This window comes from Talpa europaea (assembly GCF_964194135.1).
Source record: "Talpa europaea genome assembly, chromosome: 10".
Taxonomy (NCBI): domain Eukaryota; kingdom Metazoa; phylum Chordata; class Mammalia; order Eulipotyphla; family Talpidae; genus Talpa; species Talpa europaea.
Window position 1 is genome coordinate 45,001,910 of NC_140077.1, and position 19,138 is coordinate 45,021,047.

A 19,138-nucleotide genomic window follows, 5' to 3' on the forward strand; every position below is an offset into this window, starting at 1 on the left:
CCACATGGCGCGCAGACCTCTCCTGCCGCCCGCTGCTCCCCTCAGCAGTGTACTTCGGTCCTTCTGCCTGCTCTGCTCTCCGCTCTGGCTCTGGTGAATTCTCTCACCCTCCCGCACTTCTGACTGTACCCAGTGCTTGTATAAACAGGAAGGAAAGAAGGAAAGAAGGAAAGAAAGAAAACATGCCTCTATAAAAAAAAAAAAATTATAGTGGGTTTTCAAACTGGAAAGGTAACAAGCAATTTTATTTTATTTTTTTAAGATTTATTTATGCATGCATACAAGAACTGGGGTACAGGCCAGATGCGCGGGAGGGTGAGAGAATTCACCAGAGACAGAGCAGGGAGCAGAACAGGCAAACCAACCAAAACACACTGCTGAGGGGAGCAGCGGGAGAGACAGGAGAGGTCTGCCGTACCATGTGGGATTCCTGCCAGCCGGCCGGAATCAAACCGGCGCTGCAGAGGCTGCAGACAGCTTCACAGTGCTGCACTCAACCACCTGCACCACCAGGGAAGGCCCTAACAAGCAATTTTAAAAGAAATTCCCTATTCCAAATAGGGTTCAAAATAATTAGTTTATGAAAACAATGTTAAAAATGTTTGCAGAAGAAAAACCAGATGATAACAGTATGTTAAATTGGTTTTCTTTGGGTGATAGTACTAAGAGTGATTACTTTTCTATATTTTTGGAATTTTTCTACAATCAGCATTTTCATTTTCTAATGGGAAAAATAAAAAATCATGCATTGGGAAATCATGCAGCCATGAAAAGAATGAGCTAGATCTGTATATGGTGACATAGACCTTCAAGGTATGTTTTCAAGTTAAAAATGAAAGATGCAGAGGGTTTATATAGAATGATTCAAAAAAGATACAGACATTCAAATAGAATTTACGAAGAATATGTAAACTATGAACAATAAAGTCACTTTTTCTGGAAAGTGTGAGTAGAAGAACATGATGTGGGAAAAGATGACCTTTGCACTCCTTTCTACAGAGTTTGATTTATTTATTTGTCATAAGTATAATTTTTAAAAGTGTTCATCTGGAAAGTAAAGAGAAATAAATAAATAGAAATAAATAATTTGTTGATATAAGCCTTTTTCTGCTACGCCTCTAAAATAAAATTGGATATTGCCAATTAATTCATATACTTAAGATCATTTATAAATGGAAACCAAACACATGCAATGAACTGCTAATTAAGAGAAACTTATTACTTTACCTGGGTAATGTTTCACCAAATGTTCCAATAGTGATTCCTGTGTTACTACAATCTGAGCAGCATTCATATCAGATATAGCACAGCAAAGAACTTCAGCCAAAGGAATAAACTGAGATTGAGTTATCGGATTCATTTGCACTGGAAAGACATCACCTATATTGAAGATAAAAAAAAATATAAAAAGGAACAGGGGATAAATTTGATACAGTCTACAATATTTAGAATTAATGAATAAAGACTGAATAGCAGCTGGAATTGCAGTTATTTCACTGGTCTTGACGCAATCTGTTAATATGATGTGCATAATGATATAAACTATGGAAGAGTTTAATTTATGGTCCTGATTTTTAAAAAAGTTTGTAGTATTTGTCACTACAAACAAAAGATAGTAAGTTTCCATATGAAGGGCACAAAGTGCTGTTAAAGCCAGAGAATACTATTCGGCAATTCACATTTTCAAAGCCTTTTCTTTTTATTTTAGCTGAGATAGGTGAACATGAGATGGGTATTTCTTAATAATAACAAATAAGGCCTCCTTGGAGGCACAAGGGGTTAAGCGCAGCACGGTGAAGCTGTCCGCAACTACTGCAGCTCGATTTTGATCCCCGGCCAGCCAGGGAGCAACCCACATGGCGAAGCAGACCTCTCCTGTCTCACCCACTGCTCCCCTCAGCAGTGTATTTCAGTCAGCCTGCCTGTTCTGTTCCCCGCTCTGTCTCTGGTGAATCCTCTCACCTCCCGCACCTCTGGCCTGTACCCCAGCTCTTGTATGCAGTTATATATAGCTAAAGAAAAATCAAGTAATTATCCCAAGGTTTTAAATAAAGTAGAAGCAATGGGTATTCTGATTCCCAATCCAATATTTTCATTATTCTACACTTTCTGATTGGAATGATCAGGAAGATCTGAAGAAGGAAAAGACAGAAGTGTTTTCCAATGAGTAAGAAGACATGAAGCAAAACCATGGAAAGAAGAAAGCAGAGGTAGCTAAGTGCATGGAAGAGTTATCCCACTTGCATGGAGCTGAAGGGTGACAGAGGACCAAAGTGGAAGCTAAGGTTGAAAAGTAAAACCCAAACCGTTTCCTTTCCTTTCCTCCTTGCCAATATAGGAAATGATCTTCTTAAACTGCCACTACTCAGGTTTAGTTCTAGATTCTTCTGGACAGCAAGGGAATCCATCCATCAACCAGAAATGAGAGACTAGGACTCAGGAAGGAGATATGGGATTCAACTAATAAAGATGAGATCTGAAGCTAAGAATTATGTTCTCTAGTAAAAGAGACAAGGAACCCTAATGAAGGAAAATCTACATTTGAGATAGTAGAAATAGGGCATCCCCGGTGGTGCAGCGGTTGAGCGCTGGGTTGCCAAGCTGCCTGCAGCCTCTGCAGTGCCGGTTTGATCCCCGGCTGCTCCCTGGCCACCGGAGGAGGGTCCCACATGGCGCGCAGACCTCTCCTGCTACCCGCTGCTCCCCTCAGCAGTGTGCGTTGGTCCTTCTGCCTGCTCTGCTCCCCGCTCTGGCTCTGGTGAATTCTCTCACCCTCCAGCGCTTCTGACTGTACCCAGTGCTTGTATGTATCAATCAATCAATCAATCAATCTTTAAAAAAAAAAAGAGAGAGATAGTAGAAATAGCAACTTAAAAAGCGAAAAGGCACAGTAATGAGGATAGGAGGGAGAGAAGTATATGAGAGGAAAAGGCTTCAAAGTGTCAGTTTGAAGTGTCAAATGCTTGAAAAAGATCAAAAAGGCTGAAAGAGGAGGAATAAAGGCCATTAGATGTCATGACTGGAAGGTGACCATAGGTGACTTTCAAATAATGTTTCAGTAGAAAGGAACATAGAAATTAAATGTCATATTGAAGGGGAGACAGAAAAAAAATGAAGTTAATGAATCTTGCATCTAGAGATGGATTTCTTAACTTCGGCATTTTTGATATTTTGGGCCAGATATAAGGCAACCAACCATCCCAGTACATCCAGGACTGAGGGGCTTCCTGGGACACAGGATTTTTGGTGCTATAATGGAGAAAGTTGAAGGCAAACATGGATGGTTGGTAACCCTAGCCAGACAATTATTGGGGGCAGGAGATGCTGTCTTGTGCACTGTAGGATCCTGAATAGTGTCCTTCACTTCTGCCCACCAAATGACAGTAGCAGCTCCCACAGTTGCAGTGACCAAAAATATCTCTGCGCAAATGCCAACTGTTCCTGAGGGGCTGGGGGTGAGGGGAGAAACCACTCTTCTATATCATTTGAGAAATCTGTGAAAGAATAAATAGCATACAAACCAGAAGGAAGGAGGATCAAATGAATCTGTGGGTCTATGTTGTGATTCTCTTAAAAGATTTATGCACATTGAGATGCAAAGAGAAAGGGTTTAGTGGAGATGACAGAAATGATTCTGGGAGAGAGAAGACCTGTAAGACAGGGAGATCCCAAAGGGAGGAAAAGGGAAGATGTATAAATGGCACAGGCAGAAGAACTATCTTAGAAATAAGGAAGATCCTCTGAGATTGGAAAAAATAGAGGGTGGCATAAGACCAGAAATACATTGGGGCATAAAAGGAAAAATATCAGCAAAACAAGATCATCTGATCTCTGTCGAGTTGAACAGGGAGAAAGAGGACAGGAATGGGGAAAGAAAAAGTTGGGGATGAGGAGTTGGAAGGGAAGGAGGGTCTGAGGAACTGTTTTGTGCATGTACTAGGGAATAAAAAGTGAATATGAAGGAACTTGAGTATGGTCAGTGGAAGAAGAAATGGCAATGTGGAGTGGGAAAGGATGAGAAAGCCAAGGGTGCTTCCAGGGCTTTAATGTGCTTAAGTGAATCACCAGAGGGGTGTGCTAATGTGCAGATTCTGACTCTGAAGGTTTGAACTGGAGCCTGTGATTCTGCATTTCTAACAACCTCCCAGGTGCTGTCCATGCTGTAGTCCTGAGTACCGCTCTTTGGAGTGGTAGGGTCGGAGTGTTAATGACAGACATGGCTAAGTAGCTAATCATTCAACAAACGTGGCCCTTGTGCTGCCTAGGGTTGGGGGCAGTCGGGTATAGCCAGAAGGAAGACAAAGAGTTGAGAAAATGTGGCTATACTCTGCAGTTGAGTCTATATGATTGACAGGAGAAAAGTCAGTGCATGTTACACTGGTTGTTGATGCGGAGGGAAGGTGATAAGGGTTGATATGAAGAGTTATCGCCAAAGCTGATAAGTGGTACATAGTATTTATTGTATCTGCACGAAGGTAATGGGCTTCCTTAAGGAAACTGATAAGCAGTTTGCTGTTATACTTCACATTGGTCCTCTCCTTGTTTAGTTAAATTTCTGTATGTGGCAGGCTGGGGCATCCCCAGCTTTGGAAGGTCACAGCAGAATTGCTGTCTTCTCTTACAGTCTAGGGAAGGATCTCTTGGTGTGGTTGTGGCTATCCCATCGGGTGACACTTGAATACCTATGCCATTTTGAGAAGCTAGGATGAATGGCTAATAATTAGCATTTCAAAAGGCAGTGGTAAGAGATGTTGCTATGAAACGTATGGCCCAAGTAGGCCATTAACTGGTCTAAAACTCAAAATCCTCCTAGAAACTCTACCTTTGAGCTAACAGTAATAAGCTTCTTTGCCTATCTTCATTCTCTTTGCCTTTCTTTTTTCTCTCTGCATCTGAGATTTACATTCTTCTCTTTCATCTTCCTCCTTAACCAAAAAAATATAGAATTAAAGTACAATTTCAAATATTTAACAAAATTCTGTGCTTAAAGCAAAAGACTTTAAGCTCCTCATCTCTCAAAACAGTTAAGTGCCTCCCTCCTTGATGTGCACTAACATTCCTTAATTCAAAAAAACAGCCTCCTCTCCCAGAAAGATAATGGCTAGAGTATTATAGTTGAAGGCAAAACCTAAAATGACTCTGCTCACCACACAATACACCTTCTAAGCTTCATTGTAGCTGGAAATGCTGGGGCTGGGCTGCCTGTCACTGCCAGAAGCCAATGAGCAGAGACAGGAATTAAACCTATAAGATGCACTTTATTCACAGAAAACCAGCAATCTGAGAGAAAGGCAGACATTTTACCCCAAAAAAGCTGTTCTGACATATCAAGCTGGCTTTTTTCTAGTGAGTTAATTATAACCGAATAGCCCATTACAGTTGGCGTTCCTGGTCTTCATCATGTTTGGCCCCTGGAGTTTGTTGTCACCTTTTTGGTCTTTTACACCCAGATACATCTTTTTTTTTCCTGGGCTTGGGAAAACAGCCTGTTTTTGTGATGGCATCAATGTCTGACACTTCCTCAGGCATCACTGGGGCAAGACCCTCAGTTCAGGGGGCCTCCTCGGTGGCACAGTGGTTGAGCGCTGGGTTGCGAAGCTGCCCGCGCCTCTGCAGTGCCGGTTCGATCCCCGGCCACCGGAGGAGGGTCCCACATGGTGCAGACCTCTCCTGCCGCCCGCTGCTCCCCTCAGCAGTGTACTTCGTCAATCTGCCTGTTTTGCTCCCCGCTCTGGCTCTGGTAAATTCTCTCACCCTCCCGCGCTTCTGACTGTACCCAATGCTTGTATAAATAAATAAATAAATCTTTAAAAAAAAAAAAAAAGAATGATCACACTGTCAGAGGTGAGCTATGGTGCTTTCCTTAAAAAAAAAAAAAAAGACTCTCAGTTCAAAACAAGAGTTTTAGTTCAAAGAAAAAAGATTATTCATCACAGTGTTAACACGTAGCCTATGCTGTATGTATACAGACAAATTCCTATACTCAGTATGGCTCCCTTTCCTTTCTCCCTATCCTCTATTATTACCTTACACTCACCTAAATCCAGTCACTTTGAAGTTTGTAATGGGCAGGAGGGAGGAGTCATACAAAAGAGATGAGTAGCTAGAAAGTCAGGGTGAGTCCAGTGCCCCTGCCGCAACCCCTGCTGATGGCCACCCGCCTCTGCACCAGAGACACAAGCTACACTGGGTCCAACACTCAGATCTACACTAAGCTTTTGGTTTAGACATGAAACAATCCATTTTCTAATTCAAACCTTAAACTTGTTTCCTCTTTTCATAAGAAAATAGTCCAAATAGATTTTTCAGGGGCCTTGGAGGAGTTGGAGGGGTATGTGGGATGTTCCTGTACATTTCTTTGCAAGCTCTTGTATAATTATTTCAAAATAAAAATTAAAGAATAATTATTTTTAGAGGTCATTAAAAAGTTTTTTTTTTTAGAAAAAGGTATCACTTTTAGTTAACAAACAGAAATATATAAGATGCAGAATTGTTATCAGAACATTTTAAATCCCAAACAACCTTTTTTCCCCCACAGAATCCTAATACTGCCAAATCCAAAAACACACTCAGAAATATTTTTTCATAATTCCTACCGAGATGTGGGGATGTGTATTTTAAGAGTAAACAAATCTATCAGCTGGGAAGACAAATTGCCTTTTTCCCCCTGTTTAAAATTAATATAACTGCATGTCAACTGCCTTTTAGAGAACATGTAAAATCACATTTAACCTCTGCTTTGGAATTCACTCTAGACACAGCCTAGAGAGTTTCTCAGGGTGCTTTTCCCTTACAGCTGTTGCTAAGATACATCTTCAGGTGCATAAATCAGGAGGTTTTTGTGCAGGAATGCATGGTGAACCCTGATATGGGAAACATTTGGGATAGCTACAGGAATTCTAAGTTATATCCACAGTTTGTTTCAGTTATTGTATTTCACTTTTGTTTTTTGAATACAGTTAAAACACAAAATTTAACTTTCTGTGTAGATGATCCCACTTACAGATGTAACCAGATTTCACAACAGGAGAAGGCCAGCCCCTCTGCTATTCCTCAACTCTGCAGTAATTGAAGGGCCCTTAAGTCCAGGCTTGCTGTGGACCTTTGACCCTTGAGCTGGAGCAGGGATCAGAGCTAAAAGAGGCTAGGGGCCTCTTAGTAAACAGTTCACAACAATGTTTTCTCTGTTTATATAGTCTTGTACTCTTGGTGCTGCGGAAATGGGAAAAGTATTTAGGCTGAAAGACTGATTTTACAAAAAATACCAAGAAAGTAGAACTGTATAGATCTATGTGGGCTACATTCAATGCTACCTTTTCTGCAAAGGATGTTTTTATAAATTTATTGATATCTTGCTATACTCCCAAAGGATTTAGTTGGTATGCAGATTTTTAATTTACAAATTATGATAAAAGAATGATGTTTTAATACAATTATTCTTTAAAAGTCCACTTTTGGGGGAAAAAAAACAAATAGTACAAGGCAAATGAAATGCATGCAGCAAGTATGTAGCTGCCTGATCAGCAACAGTGATGACATCCAGTAAAGTACAGAGCAGGCCCCTAGAAGATTAAGATCCTAAAACTACGACTAATGTCAGCTTCCTGTGTGATAGGCAAAAATTCTTATAACCCCAAGAAATCACTACCTGCTCGTGTTGCCTACTAATGACAGTGGCCTAGAAAGCCCCTGGCCCACAAGAGCAGTGCCCAAGAGCCAGCGGCTGGCTACTGGAGCTGGTGACAGTAGCTCAACAAGTAGTCTTGTGCAAAGAAAGACCTCATCAAAATTCAGAGGAATGGCCTCCCTGGTGGCGCAAGGGGTTAAGACACAACTTATGAAGCTATCCACAGCCACTGCAGCACAAGTTCAATCCCCAGCCAGGGAGCTACCCACATGGCACAGTGGACCCTTCCTGTCTCGCCCGCTGCTCCCCTCAGCAGTGTATTTCAGTCAACCTGCCTGTTCTATTCCCCACTCTGTCTCTGGTACATCCTCTCACCACCACCCCCACCCCTCTGGCCTGTACCCCAGTTCCTGTATGCATAAATAAATAAATCTTTAAAAAAAATTCAGAGGAAAAGAAATTGATTTCTTTGTCAGGACACATAAGCCTCAGGGAGAAGATCTCCAGAATATTCTACCTTGGACATTTTCTATCACAAAGTGGCTGAAAAGAGCCATTTCCTGAGCAGTGCACAAGACACAAATATTCCTGTTTCAATATGAAATAGCAAGAGGTACCTCCATGATAAACCTGACACAGCAAGACTGCCTTTCACTAGACAGGGCAGTTGGAATAATTCAAACCAACCCTCCCCAAGAACTGTGGTACTAGAGAACTCCTCAAACACGGGACACTGGACTCCTAAATCTTCAACTGTTTACAGAGTATCAGTTAGAAGCTTTAGTAAAGTTAAAACAAGCCCAACAGCCCTATGAAGCTATGCACAGCCTCTGCAGCACAAGTTCAAGCCCAGGACGGCCAGGAGCTACCCACAGGGTGCTTCAGACCTCTCCTGTCTCGCCCTCTGCTCCCCTCAGCAGTGTATTTCAGTCAGTCCGCCTGTTCTGCTCCCCACTCTGTCTCTTGTGAATCCTCTCACCTCCCACACCTCTGGCCTGTACCCCAGTTCTTTTATGTATAAATAAATAAATCTTTAAATAAATAAATAAATAAATGAAATAGCCCAATTTAAAGACAGCGTGTTGCCCAGCTCACCAAGTAAGAAGGGCAGACCCAAAATCATATTACAATCTGCCTTACCCAACCCCATTTGCTTTATCACTGAAAAAAGCCTTGAAGGAAAAGCAGCATTATCGAAATTGAGTGTCTTTATGTTGATATTTAAATGTTCTCATTGAATTTCAGGGACCTCATTAAACTTTTACACACAAAAAAAGAAAAGAAATCATTTACCTTTGGGAGGAAAACGAACTATCATGCAATAGCTACATTTATCTTATGTTTTCTCGGCACCTAACCAAACTCTGAGGGCCCCTCATGGATTTTAAATTCTGACATTCTAGTTAAAGGCACTTGAATTTGATTTTAAGGTCCATATGAGACTGTGTTACCGAATATGAAAACAGGAAAGATTTCTTCAGAAATTTGAAAAGCTGGGTCTCCCAGGTGGCGCAGTGGTTAAGCGCTGGGTTGCGAAGCTGCCTGCAGCCTCTGCAGCGCCGGTTCGATCCCCGGCCACCGGGTGAGGGTCCCACATGGTGCGCAGACCCCTCCTGCCGCCCACTGCTCCCCTCAGCAGTGTATTTGATCAGTCCGCCTGCTCTGCTCTCCGCTCTTGCTCTGGTGAATTCTCTCACCCTCCCGCGCTTCTGACTGTACCCAGTGATTGTATAAATAAATAATTTAAAAAAAAAAAAGAAATTTGGAAAGCTTTTGCATCAGAATTTTTTTTGTGTTATAACAAAACACAAATTTGCCACAAAATTAAATTCTAGGCAAATCTATTTCTAACATTACTTATTTCATGTTTAAGACACAAAATTTTCCATTTATAAAAATGTTTAGTTCTTTTAACAAGTGGTTTATGAACTCTGTGCTAGGCAATCTGCCAGAAATTCATGCATTATTGACCTTCAAACAGTTTAACCGAGACACTCAAACTCAGCTAATTACCTGGACACATGAAATCTGAGACCATCTTTTTGGGCTCCTGTATTGAATCAGACTGTGGGAAAGGTATCTTCTACTGGCATTAGAGATGACAGTAGAGAATGATTAAAACAGCCTGTAGATACACTCAAGTTCAATAAATAGGATGTTTTGTTCAAAGTAATTCAAGTAGCCTTCCTGATTTTGAACTGTACTTTTATCCAGTACAGAATTTCCAAAAATTTTTAACACTAAAATTAGCCTGAACCTTTAATAATGAAAGTATTTTGTCACAATATGCATCTCATCAGAGATAAGATGCTGTGCAAAAAATTTCCATGGTTTTAATTAGATCTATTGTGTTATAACTTCAAATAGGTTCAGAAAATCACACAAAATGGAAACAAAAGGAAGAAAGGTTTCAGACCACAAAACCAAGCCCCTCTTCATGTCTCCTTTTATTTGAGTAAAATAAAAGAATGCAAACACTTTCCTCCACATTTAGAAACAAAAGAGTACCAAGACTCAGAAACTGGCTGGAGATCTAAGGGTTATCTCCCATGGAAGCTGAAATCCTTTCTTAAGCACAGTGATGTTTATTTTGGGGCCCTAGACAAACGGCTCCCCTTCTGGGAAATGCCCTCTGTTGAAAAGCTAAAGGCTTCCCTCAGAAGCTAGGCCATTCAACAGCAGGAGTCCTTAGTGCTACCTTCTTTAATGGCCACCCTGCAACCTGTCAGGATTAGTAAATTAAAGGTCCCTTTCTTTTCAAGTAATACATGAACTAATAATACCAGTTGTAATGCAGAGGCCTTGGGTCAATTATGACAGAGGACCCATGATTTGATGTTTGTCAGTATATGGGTATGGAAGAAAGGACAGAGGTGGCCCCACTTCAGGAAGCCCGTTGAGCTCCCAGCATCCATCCCCCTTGTCTACCACCCTCATTTTGGGTAGAGCGACAGAGATATCTAACTGAGAGGGAACTATGTGAATAACCCAAACCACTTGGTCTTTCAAAACCCTAAAACTCATTCACACTTAGCCCCAAAGTCTTTCAGGCCTGTGCTGCCCTTTCCTAACCTCTCTTCCCTTCAAGCCTTCCCTTTGGATATGTTACTGACTTCACCCAGGTGTGAGTTTTCTAGAGCTGTCAGAATAAATTACCATAAGTGAACTGACTTAAAACTGCACTGCTGACTATCTCACAGTCTGCAGGTCAGAAGCTCGGGAGGCTGGAGCGGCTCCTCCTCGCCAGGTCTCGCAGCCCTGCCTCTAACTGGAGGCTCTGGGAAAGGACCTGCTACTACACTCACTCAGGCTTTTGGCAGAATTCAGTTCCTTGTGGATTGAAAGACAGGACTCAGGTCCCGATTCCCTTGACGCCTGTCAGACAGGCACATCTACTTAACTTAAAGCGATTTAAAATCACCTACATTTTTGTATGTTGCCCCCTACATCTTCAAAGACACCACGGAGTCTCTTTCACACTTTGACTCTGACTTGCCCTTTTATTGCTTTGATTCTGCTTCCAGCCAGAGGAAGTTCTCTGCTTTTAAGGGTTCAGGTCATTAGATTGGGCTTACCCAGATAATCGAGAATCATCTCCCTAAAACCCATAACCCATTTACATCTGTAAAGTCTCTTTTGCAAAGTCAGATTAACATGGTCACAGGTTTCAGAGATTCAGAGTGAACATCGTTGGGTGTCCATAAACTGAGGTGTCAAACTGCTATCGTCTCTGTAGCCCCTTAAAAATGGCTGTGCAGGAGACCATTCTTTCTTTGCTCTCCAGGTAAACCTGGGACTGATTTAATATGAACCTTCTTCCCAAGATTGTGGAAGTCAAACAAGCAATGACTGTCAGACATATGTGACTAACAGCTCAGATCTCTACTCAGAGTGATGATGATGAATGTAAGATACCACTGTACAAATCTGAGGAGGAAGGAAGACTTAACACCACGGTTGTTGTTTGAATACCAGGCTCCCTGTAATGAAGAAGTCATCCTTAATATACACATAGTCACAAATAAGCCTTTCACTGGAGTCAAGTAATCAGATGGGGACTCTAATCCAGGTTCTGCTCTGTGATCTGAGTAAGCCACCTCTCTTCTCTGAGTCTCAGTTTCCTTGTCTGTAAATATGGGACTAAGCTAGATCAATATTTCCCAAAATATGTCTGTGCAACATTTCATTCAATCATATGTTTTGCAAGAAAAAGGGATCCCAAGGTCAAATGTTTGAGAAATGCTGCTTAGACTCAGCCTTATTAAAGGCTCTGAGAACTGTAACAAACAACAGTCTATTTAATACAGTATTTCCCAATCATATTTGATAACAATCCCTCTTTTCCAAGTAAAATTTACTATTATTGTTCAGCTGTGACCTCCCCACGCAAATTGGCCTCTCTCTGAATAGTCTGTACCTTCTCATATCTTTGACCTTGTCCTTGTTTCCTTCACCTAAAACATTCTTCCCCATACTTCAGTGTTCCAAAATCCTGATTTAAGACTGGCTCAAATGCTGACTGACTCTGTCATGAATTGTTTTCTGATCCCACAAGTTAAAAACATATTCTCATTCCTATAAGGACCAGTTAGAGACTTTAGCCCAGTGGTCACCACCATGCTTTAGCCTTAGGCAATCACTGTAAATTGGTAAAATAGCATAGTCCTTCAAAATCATACCTTATTCAGCAAATATTTATTGAGTACCTACTTTATGCCAGTTACTGGGGATATAACAGTGAGCAGGACATGATCCTTGCCCTCAAAGGGCTCTGATTTTAATGGAAGAGCAGTGGTTGGAGGCCATCGCAACTCAACATGAGGGCTACAGTTGATAGCACTGGGACTCAGTATTCCTGGGTTCCTCTCCTGAACGCCACTCTCAGAAGTTTGTGGGCATCTGTCTAGGACCATCATGAGGAAGAAGAGCCAGATGTACCCCTGTTGGGTCTTGGGATTCCTAAGGCAGCACAGGGTCATAAAGAGAGCTCTGAAATTGGTCAGGCAGAACTGGGCTCAAATCCCCCAGTTCCACTTACTGACGCTGTGCCTTCCTTGAGCATTAATGACTTCAACTATTCAATATAAACAACAATATCTGGCTGGAAGGTTACTATGGGGAAATATCCTAAGTACATGAATGAAATTTGATATATCAATAGTAGTACTTCATAATTCTTTTTCCCAAATCAGGAATATTAAACTTGATCATCCCTTGTTTATGTCTTTATTTGTACTTCATATTTTTCTTGTCAGGCACTGGTTAGGCACATGGATGGATTTCTTAGTCAATCCAGACTTTTCATTTTCCAATCCCCATAGGCTAGTGGATGAAACACCAGTCCTGACCATGACTGTCTCGTTTAGGAGAAAAGAATTTATGTTGGTAAAGCTACTGTTAGCCCTGATTTGTTTCTGAGAGGCACTCTGAGCAACCTGCCCTATTCAGAAATATTGTATTATGTGTTCTTAAGGCAGGTATCAGCACATACAGTCTACACATTCAAAATACATTCCCAGTCACCATCCCCTTGCCTTCCTCTAGTGTAGAGGCAGGAAATTTCTCAGCTTCAATTAAAATCAGTGGACAGGGCCTCCCCGGTGGTGCAGCGGGTTGAGCGCAGCACTGTGAAGCTAGCTGTCCGCAGCCTCTGAAGCATGGGTTTGATTCCCAGCCTGCCGGGGAGATACCCACATGGCGTGGCAGACCTCTCCTGCCATGCCCGCTGCTCCCCTCAGCAGTGTGTTTCATCGGTCTGCCTGTTCTGCTCCCTGCTCTGTCTCTGGTGAATCCTCTCACCCTCCGGGCATCTGGCCTGTACCCCAGCTCTTGTATAAAAAGAAATCTTTTTTTTTTTTTTTTGTGGGACCCTCGCCCGTGGCCAGGGAACAAACCGGCGCTGCAGAGGCTGCAGGCAGCCTCGCAGCCCAGCGCTCAATCGTTGCGCCACCAGGGGAGGCCCTAAAAAGAAATATTTTTTTTAAAAAAAATATTTATTTATTTATTCATACAAGCACTGGGTACAGTCAGAAGCGCGGGAGGGTGAGAGAATTCACCAGAGCCAGAGCGGGGAACAGAACAGGCAGACTGACAAAATACACTGCTGAGGGGAGCAGCGGGCGGCAGGAGAGGTCTGCGTGCCATGTGGGACCCTCGCCGGTGGCCAGGGAACGAACCGGCGCTGCAGAGGCTGCAGGCAGCCTCGCAGCCCAGCGCTCAATCGCTGCGCCACCAGGGGAGGCCCTAAAAAGAAATATTTTTTTTAAAAAAAATATTTATTTATTTAGGGCCTCCCCGGTGGCACAGCGGTAGAGCGCTGGGTTGCGAAGCTGCCCGCAGCCTCTGTGGCGCCGGTTCAATCCCCGGCTGCTCCCCGGCCACCGGAGGAGGGTCCCACATGGCGCGCAGACCTCTCCTGCCGCCCGCTGCTCCCCTCAGCAGTGTACTTCGGTCCTTCTGCCTGCTCTGCTCCCCGCTCTGGCTCTGGTGAGTTCTCTCGCCCTCCCGCGCTTCTGACTATGCCCAGTGCATGTATAAACAAAAACAAACAAAAAAAAAAAACAAGCAAACAAATAAAGAAAAACATGCCATAAAAAATATATATATATATTTATTTATTTATTCATACAAGCACTGGGTACAGTCAGAAGCGCGGGAGGGTGAGAGAATTCACCAGAGCCAGAGCAGGGAGCAGAGCAGGCAGAAGGACTGAAGTACACTGCTGAGGGGAGCAGCGGGCGGCAGGAGAGGTCTGCGTGCCATGTGGGACCCTCGCCGGTGGCCAGGGATCGAACTGGCGCTGCAGAGGCTGCGGACAGCTTCGCAACCCAGCGATCAACCGCTGTGCCACCAGGGAAAGCCCCCTAAAAAGAAATCTTTTAAAAAAAATAAAATCAGTGGACAAGTGGGGCCAATAAGATAAACAGAGTCAACTTTCACTACTAAGAAAGGAGGCTCACAAGGAAAAGGTCGTTTCTTTTTTATCCTTTCATTCTCCTGGGTATTCCTTTCAGCCTGGATCTTGAAAAGGATATAGCTATCTTGTGATCATGAGGTGACAAGCATGAGTCAAAAGACTAGGGGCCTCCCTGGTGGCGCAAGGGTAGTTAAGCTTTAGCACTATGGAGCTATCCACAACTACTGCAGCATAAGTTCTATACCTGGCCAGGAAGGTGACACACATGGTGCAGCAGACCTCTCCTGTCTTACCCGCTGCTCCCCTCAGCAGTGTATCTCAGTAGATTCACCTGTTCTGCTCCCCACTGTCTCTGGTGAAACCTCTCACCTCCAGCACCTCTGGCCTGTACCCCAGTTCTTGTATGCATAAATAAATCTTTAAAAAAAAAAAAAGACTATCCACTAAGAAAGGCAAAATGGGGAGAGTGAGCCCAGGTGTCTGCCACCTTTGCTGAGCTGCCATGAGAGTCCCATGCTACATGCCTCCAAACTTCTAATTTTGAGACAAATCTACCCTCATTTGTTCATGCCATTTTTAGAAGGTTTTCTATAATCTGGAACAAAACACATCTCTAGGGCCTCCCCGGTGGAGCAGCGGTTGATCGCTGGGTTGCAAAGCTGCCCACAGCCTCTGCAGCGCCGGTTCGATCCCCGGCTGCTCCCCAGCCACTGGAGGAGGGTCCCACATGGCGCGCAGACCTCTCCTGCCGCCCGCTGCTCCCCTCAGCAGTGTACTTCGGTCCTTCTGCCTGCTCTGCTCCCCGCTCTGGCTCTGGTGAATTCTCTCACCCTCCCATGCTTCTGACTGTAGCCAGTGCTTGTATAAATAAATAAATAAATCTTTAAAAATAAATAAATAAATAAAAACCTGCTTCAGGAATCTAGAAAACTTAAATAAGGGACCAGGAAAATGAATAACTATAAGAAAGTGAAAATCAAAATCAACAAAAAACTATGAACCAGAGACACTTTTTGGGAGGTGGGAGGCGGGAGGGGAGGGATTGGGGTCAGAATGGGGGGGTTGCAATTGTATGGGGGAATATAAAAATAAAATTTATTATTTAAAAAAAAAAACCTGCTTCAAAAAAAAAAAAAAAAAACACATCTCTAAACAAAAGGCTTAGCCAAAGACATTTGACATTTTTTGCTCCTAATTTCTGCTGTGGGCAAAAGGTCTTGCCCAGAGCTTGATTCAAGTTTCTGGATTTTATACCCACTTGGCTGCTTTTATTTCAGTCTACTGAAAAGGCTGCTATTGCTGAGAAGCTAGAATGCCACTGTAATGGGTGTTTACTGAAAAACTGTCGGGGCTCCTGCTGTTTTACCCATATCATATCAAGTTTGGACATTCCATGAAAAAAACAAGGTACAGAAGCCTGAGCTAGTATTGCTAATTTTTAACTGCTTCGGGAAATCTGTACTAAAAAGGTTACAGTGGGCACCGTCCTCTGGATGAGGGAGGATTTCCTTATTGCATGTTGAAATCACATATGGGAAGATAAGAACTGCCACAGCTGTACAGCTCACTCTCAAAATGGGCATCTACAATTACAGCCCCCGGGATAGGGTGCCTTTCACTCTCCTGAAAGGAAGTCTTGTGAAAGGGAGCCAATAAGTCAGTATCACTATTAACATCAATGGATGATTAACTCAGGACTTAGAGGCAAGTAATGACTAACCCCACTTACATTTCAGGGCTGGGTGATCCCCGCCATTTGTTGAAGAAAGTTACATTCAGTCCGAAAGAGCTTGGATTCTCCCAGGCCCAGGACTCTGCGGCTGGGTCTGTGGTGGAAGAATGAGCCCAGCAGAGGCCCTGTGCTCCAGCAAGAAGTGGGTCCTATGGTAATAGCAGGTGGGAGAGCGTTCTCCTTGACATCATAACGTCATAAACACACATGATGTGGCTTTCTACCCCAGAACACACACACACTCTTACCAAAAGCATTCCCAAAATTGCAGCTTTGCCTGCTCCTCGCCTACTGGTAGAGGTAGGGCTTGGGCGACCCAGAATAATGAACAAGATCTGCCCCAGAATCCGGGAAGGTTTATTCATGCCCACAGGTGCTTCCTAGAACCCCCTCAGCAGGGTTTCTCCACTGGGGCAGCCACCCTCTCATCCACCTCTGAGCCATTTTTGCCCCAATCTGGAAAGCATCACTGAGTTTCTACATCAATGGCCTCTTTCACTTCTCCCAGACTGTCTGCCATGCTCCAGCTGCTTTCAAGTTGAATTACAGACTCTTTTGGCCTCCTGAAATATTAACTTTTAAAAGATAAAAGTCACTCTGGGGATACAATTCACACAAATGTAATTTTACTGTGAAGCATTTCTTAGCTGCTAGAAAATTTAAAGACATAAACTTTTTTAAGATCGTGAATTCCCCTTTCTTCAGCACAGAGGGCTGCATTTGTGACTGTTGCTTGACAGAACTTTGGCCTATTTTCACAAGTTTGCCTTAGAAATGTAATGTAGGGGCCTCCTTGGTGATGCAAGGGGTTAAGATGCAACCTATGAAGCTGTGTGCAGCCTCTACAGCAAGAGTTTGATCCCTGGCCAGGGAGGGAGCAATCCACATGGTGCAGCAGACCTCTCCTGTCCCACCCGCTGCTCCCCTCAGCAGTGTATTTCAGTCCATCTGCCTGTTCTGCTCCCCACTCTGTCTCTGGTGAATCCTCTCACCCTCCAAAGCTCTGGCCTGTACTCCAGCTCTTATATACATAAATAAATAAATCTTTAAAATAAAATTTAAAAAAAGAAATGTAAAGTTCACCACCCTGAAAAAAAATCTTTAGAAGAGTCTGTAGGTCTTGCTTAAGATCAGTGTCTCCAGGCTTTAACATGTGTCATCTGATCACTATTTCTAGGCACCGACCACCTACATCACACAATGTCATCCACTACTGCCCCTTTGACCCATGGCAGCCAGATGTTGTCTCGGTGACACTCTAGTAGAGTGTGGGCTTGTGTACATGTGTCGTGAGCACATCCAGGAGGAACAGCTGGGTCCATCTGTAGAAGTTACCTGCGCTCCCCCTGCTTCCACATGGACGTCACTCTCCAGCCCCACACTCAAAACAAACACACACACTCATCCTCCTCACTCTCCTGGGTTTTAGTCCAGAAAAGGGGTTCCAACCTCTCTTTTAAATATACTTACTTCCTAGCTTATTGCTTCTCCAGCCCCCTCTTCATCTTTTTAGGAGTCTTAAGATAGACATTATCCGTTTACTTGGGAAATATCCCTTCTCCCAAGTGCCATGCTACAGTGCTCCATTACCAGCATGCTTAGGGTTTGCTCAACTCCTGCTCACATCAGCAACCCTCTTGCCAAACCATTCTCATCTACTGCCACCTCCTGCACTAGCCTGCCAGCCCAGTGCATGGTGTCTGAACTCGGATGCAGGAGAGTAAAATCAACTGCAGTCTGGTGGTCTGGAGCAGCAGATTGCTGGGTCGTGGGAATCATGCATCTGTCCTGCTGCCAGGATAAGGGAGCAACTCAAGAGAAGCAAGGTCTCCAAGAATTGGGGCTTAAAGGGTAAATGGTGCTGAACACTTGGCATCCTCAGTTAATTTATAACTATATGTGAGAGAACACTATATTGACCTGACTCTGAAGGCATGTTTACATTTCAAGGAAAAATGAGGTCCATGACCTTAAAAACAGCTCTAGGTCATGAAGCTTAGACCAGGATTGATCTGGCTCCTGCAGAAATATATTTACATTGCAAAAGGTCAGAGGAGAACCCAGGATCCTTGCCATCCTTCCTCCAAGTGGAGTGGAGAAGGAAGCAGTTGCCTCTTTCTCCTGGATATAAGCAAAGAAATTTTTTCTCCATTCTTTACTGGTGGAGTATCTGGCCACCTGTGTTGGACATTTTTCCATCTGACTTTCATGTCACCCGAGGAGTAAGCAGTGGGCAAGGGGCACTGATCCAATTACAATTATTCACGTGATATTATAATGCATAAATGCTTGCAATATCGCTAATCTGACTCTGTGCTAGAACACCTTATTCAGAACAAAATAGATGAATATTAAAAGTCCAACAGTGGACCTCCCTGGTGGCACAAGGGGTTAAGACACAACCTATGAAGCTGTCTGCAGCCTCTGCAGCAGGAGTTCAATCCCCGGCCAGCCAAGGAGCAACCCACATGGCATGGCAGAACTTTCCTGCCTCGCCCGCTGCTCCCCTTAACAGTGTATTTCAGTCAGTCTGCCTGTTCTGTTCCCCACTCTGTCTCTGGTGGATCCTCTCACCCCCCGCATCTCTGGCCTATACCCCAGCTCTTGTATGCATAAATTAATATATCTTTTTTTTTACAAAAAAAAGTCCAACCATTACAGGGGCAAGGATGATGGGATCCTGTTTGTCATATGGTTTACTGGGAGAGACAGATGAGAGCTGTCAGCTGGATAGCAAGATTTAAAGACATTCAAGGGAAGCAGGAGCAGATAGATCTATTGAAGCCTTACAGCCTAATACCTGCCTTACAGGTATTAGGAGATAGGCTTAGAAAATTCATCCAGAAGGTCATTTTCAGATTTT

The 19,138-nt window shown here is 43.4% G+C and overlaps 1 protein-coding gene across 2 annotated transcripts in view; it reads right to left on the reverse strand.

Annotated features, from left to right (window-relative positions):
- The window catches only part of STOX1 (storkhead box 1), a gene marked incomplete at its 3' end in the record, with an annotated part of 47,146 nt that overhangs the window by 6,808 nt on the left and 21,200 nt on the right, over positions 1-19,138 (reverse strand). For both annotated transcript variants that reach the window (XM_084245066.1, XM_084245067.1), the window contains exon 2: positions 1,228-1,380. In XM_084245066.1, the coding sequence (XP_084101192.1) occupies positions 1,228-1,380 (153 nt within the window). The remainder of the gene's footprint in view (positions 1-1,227; positions 1,381-19,138) is intronic.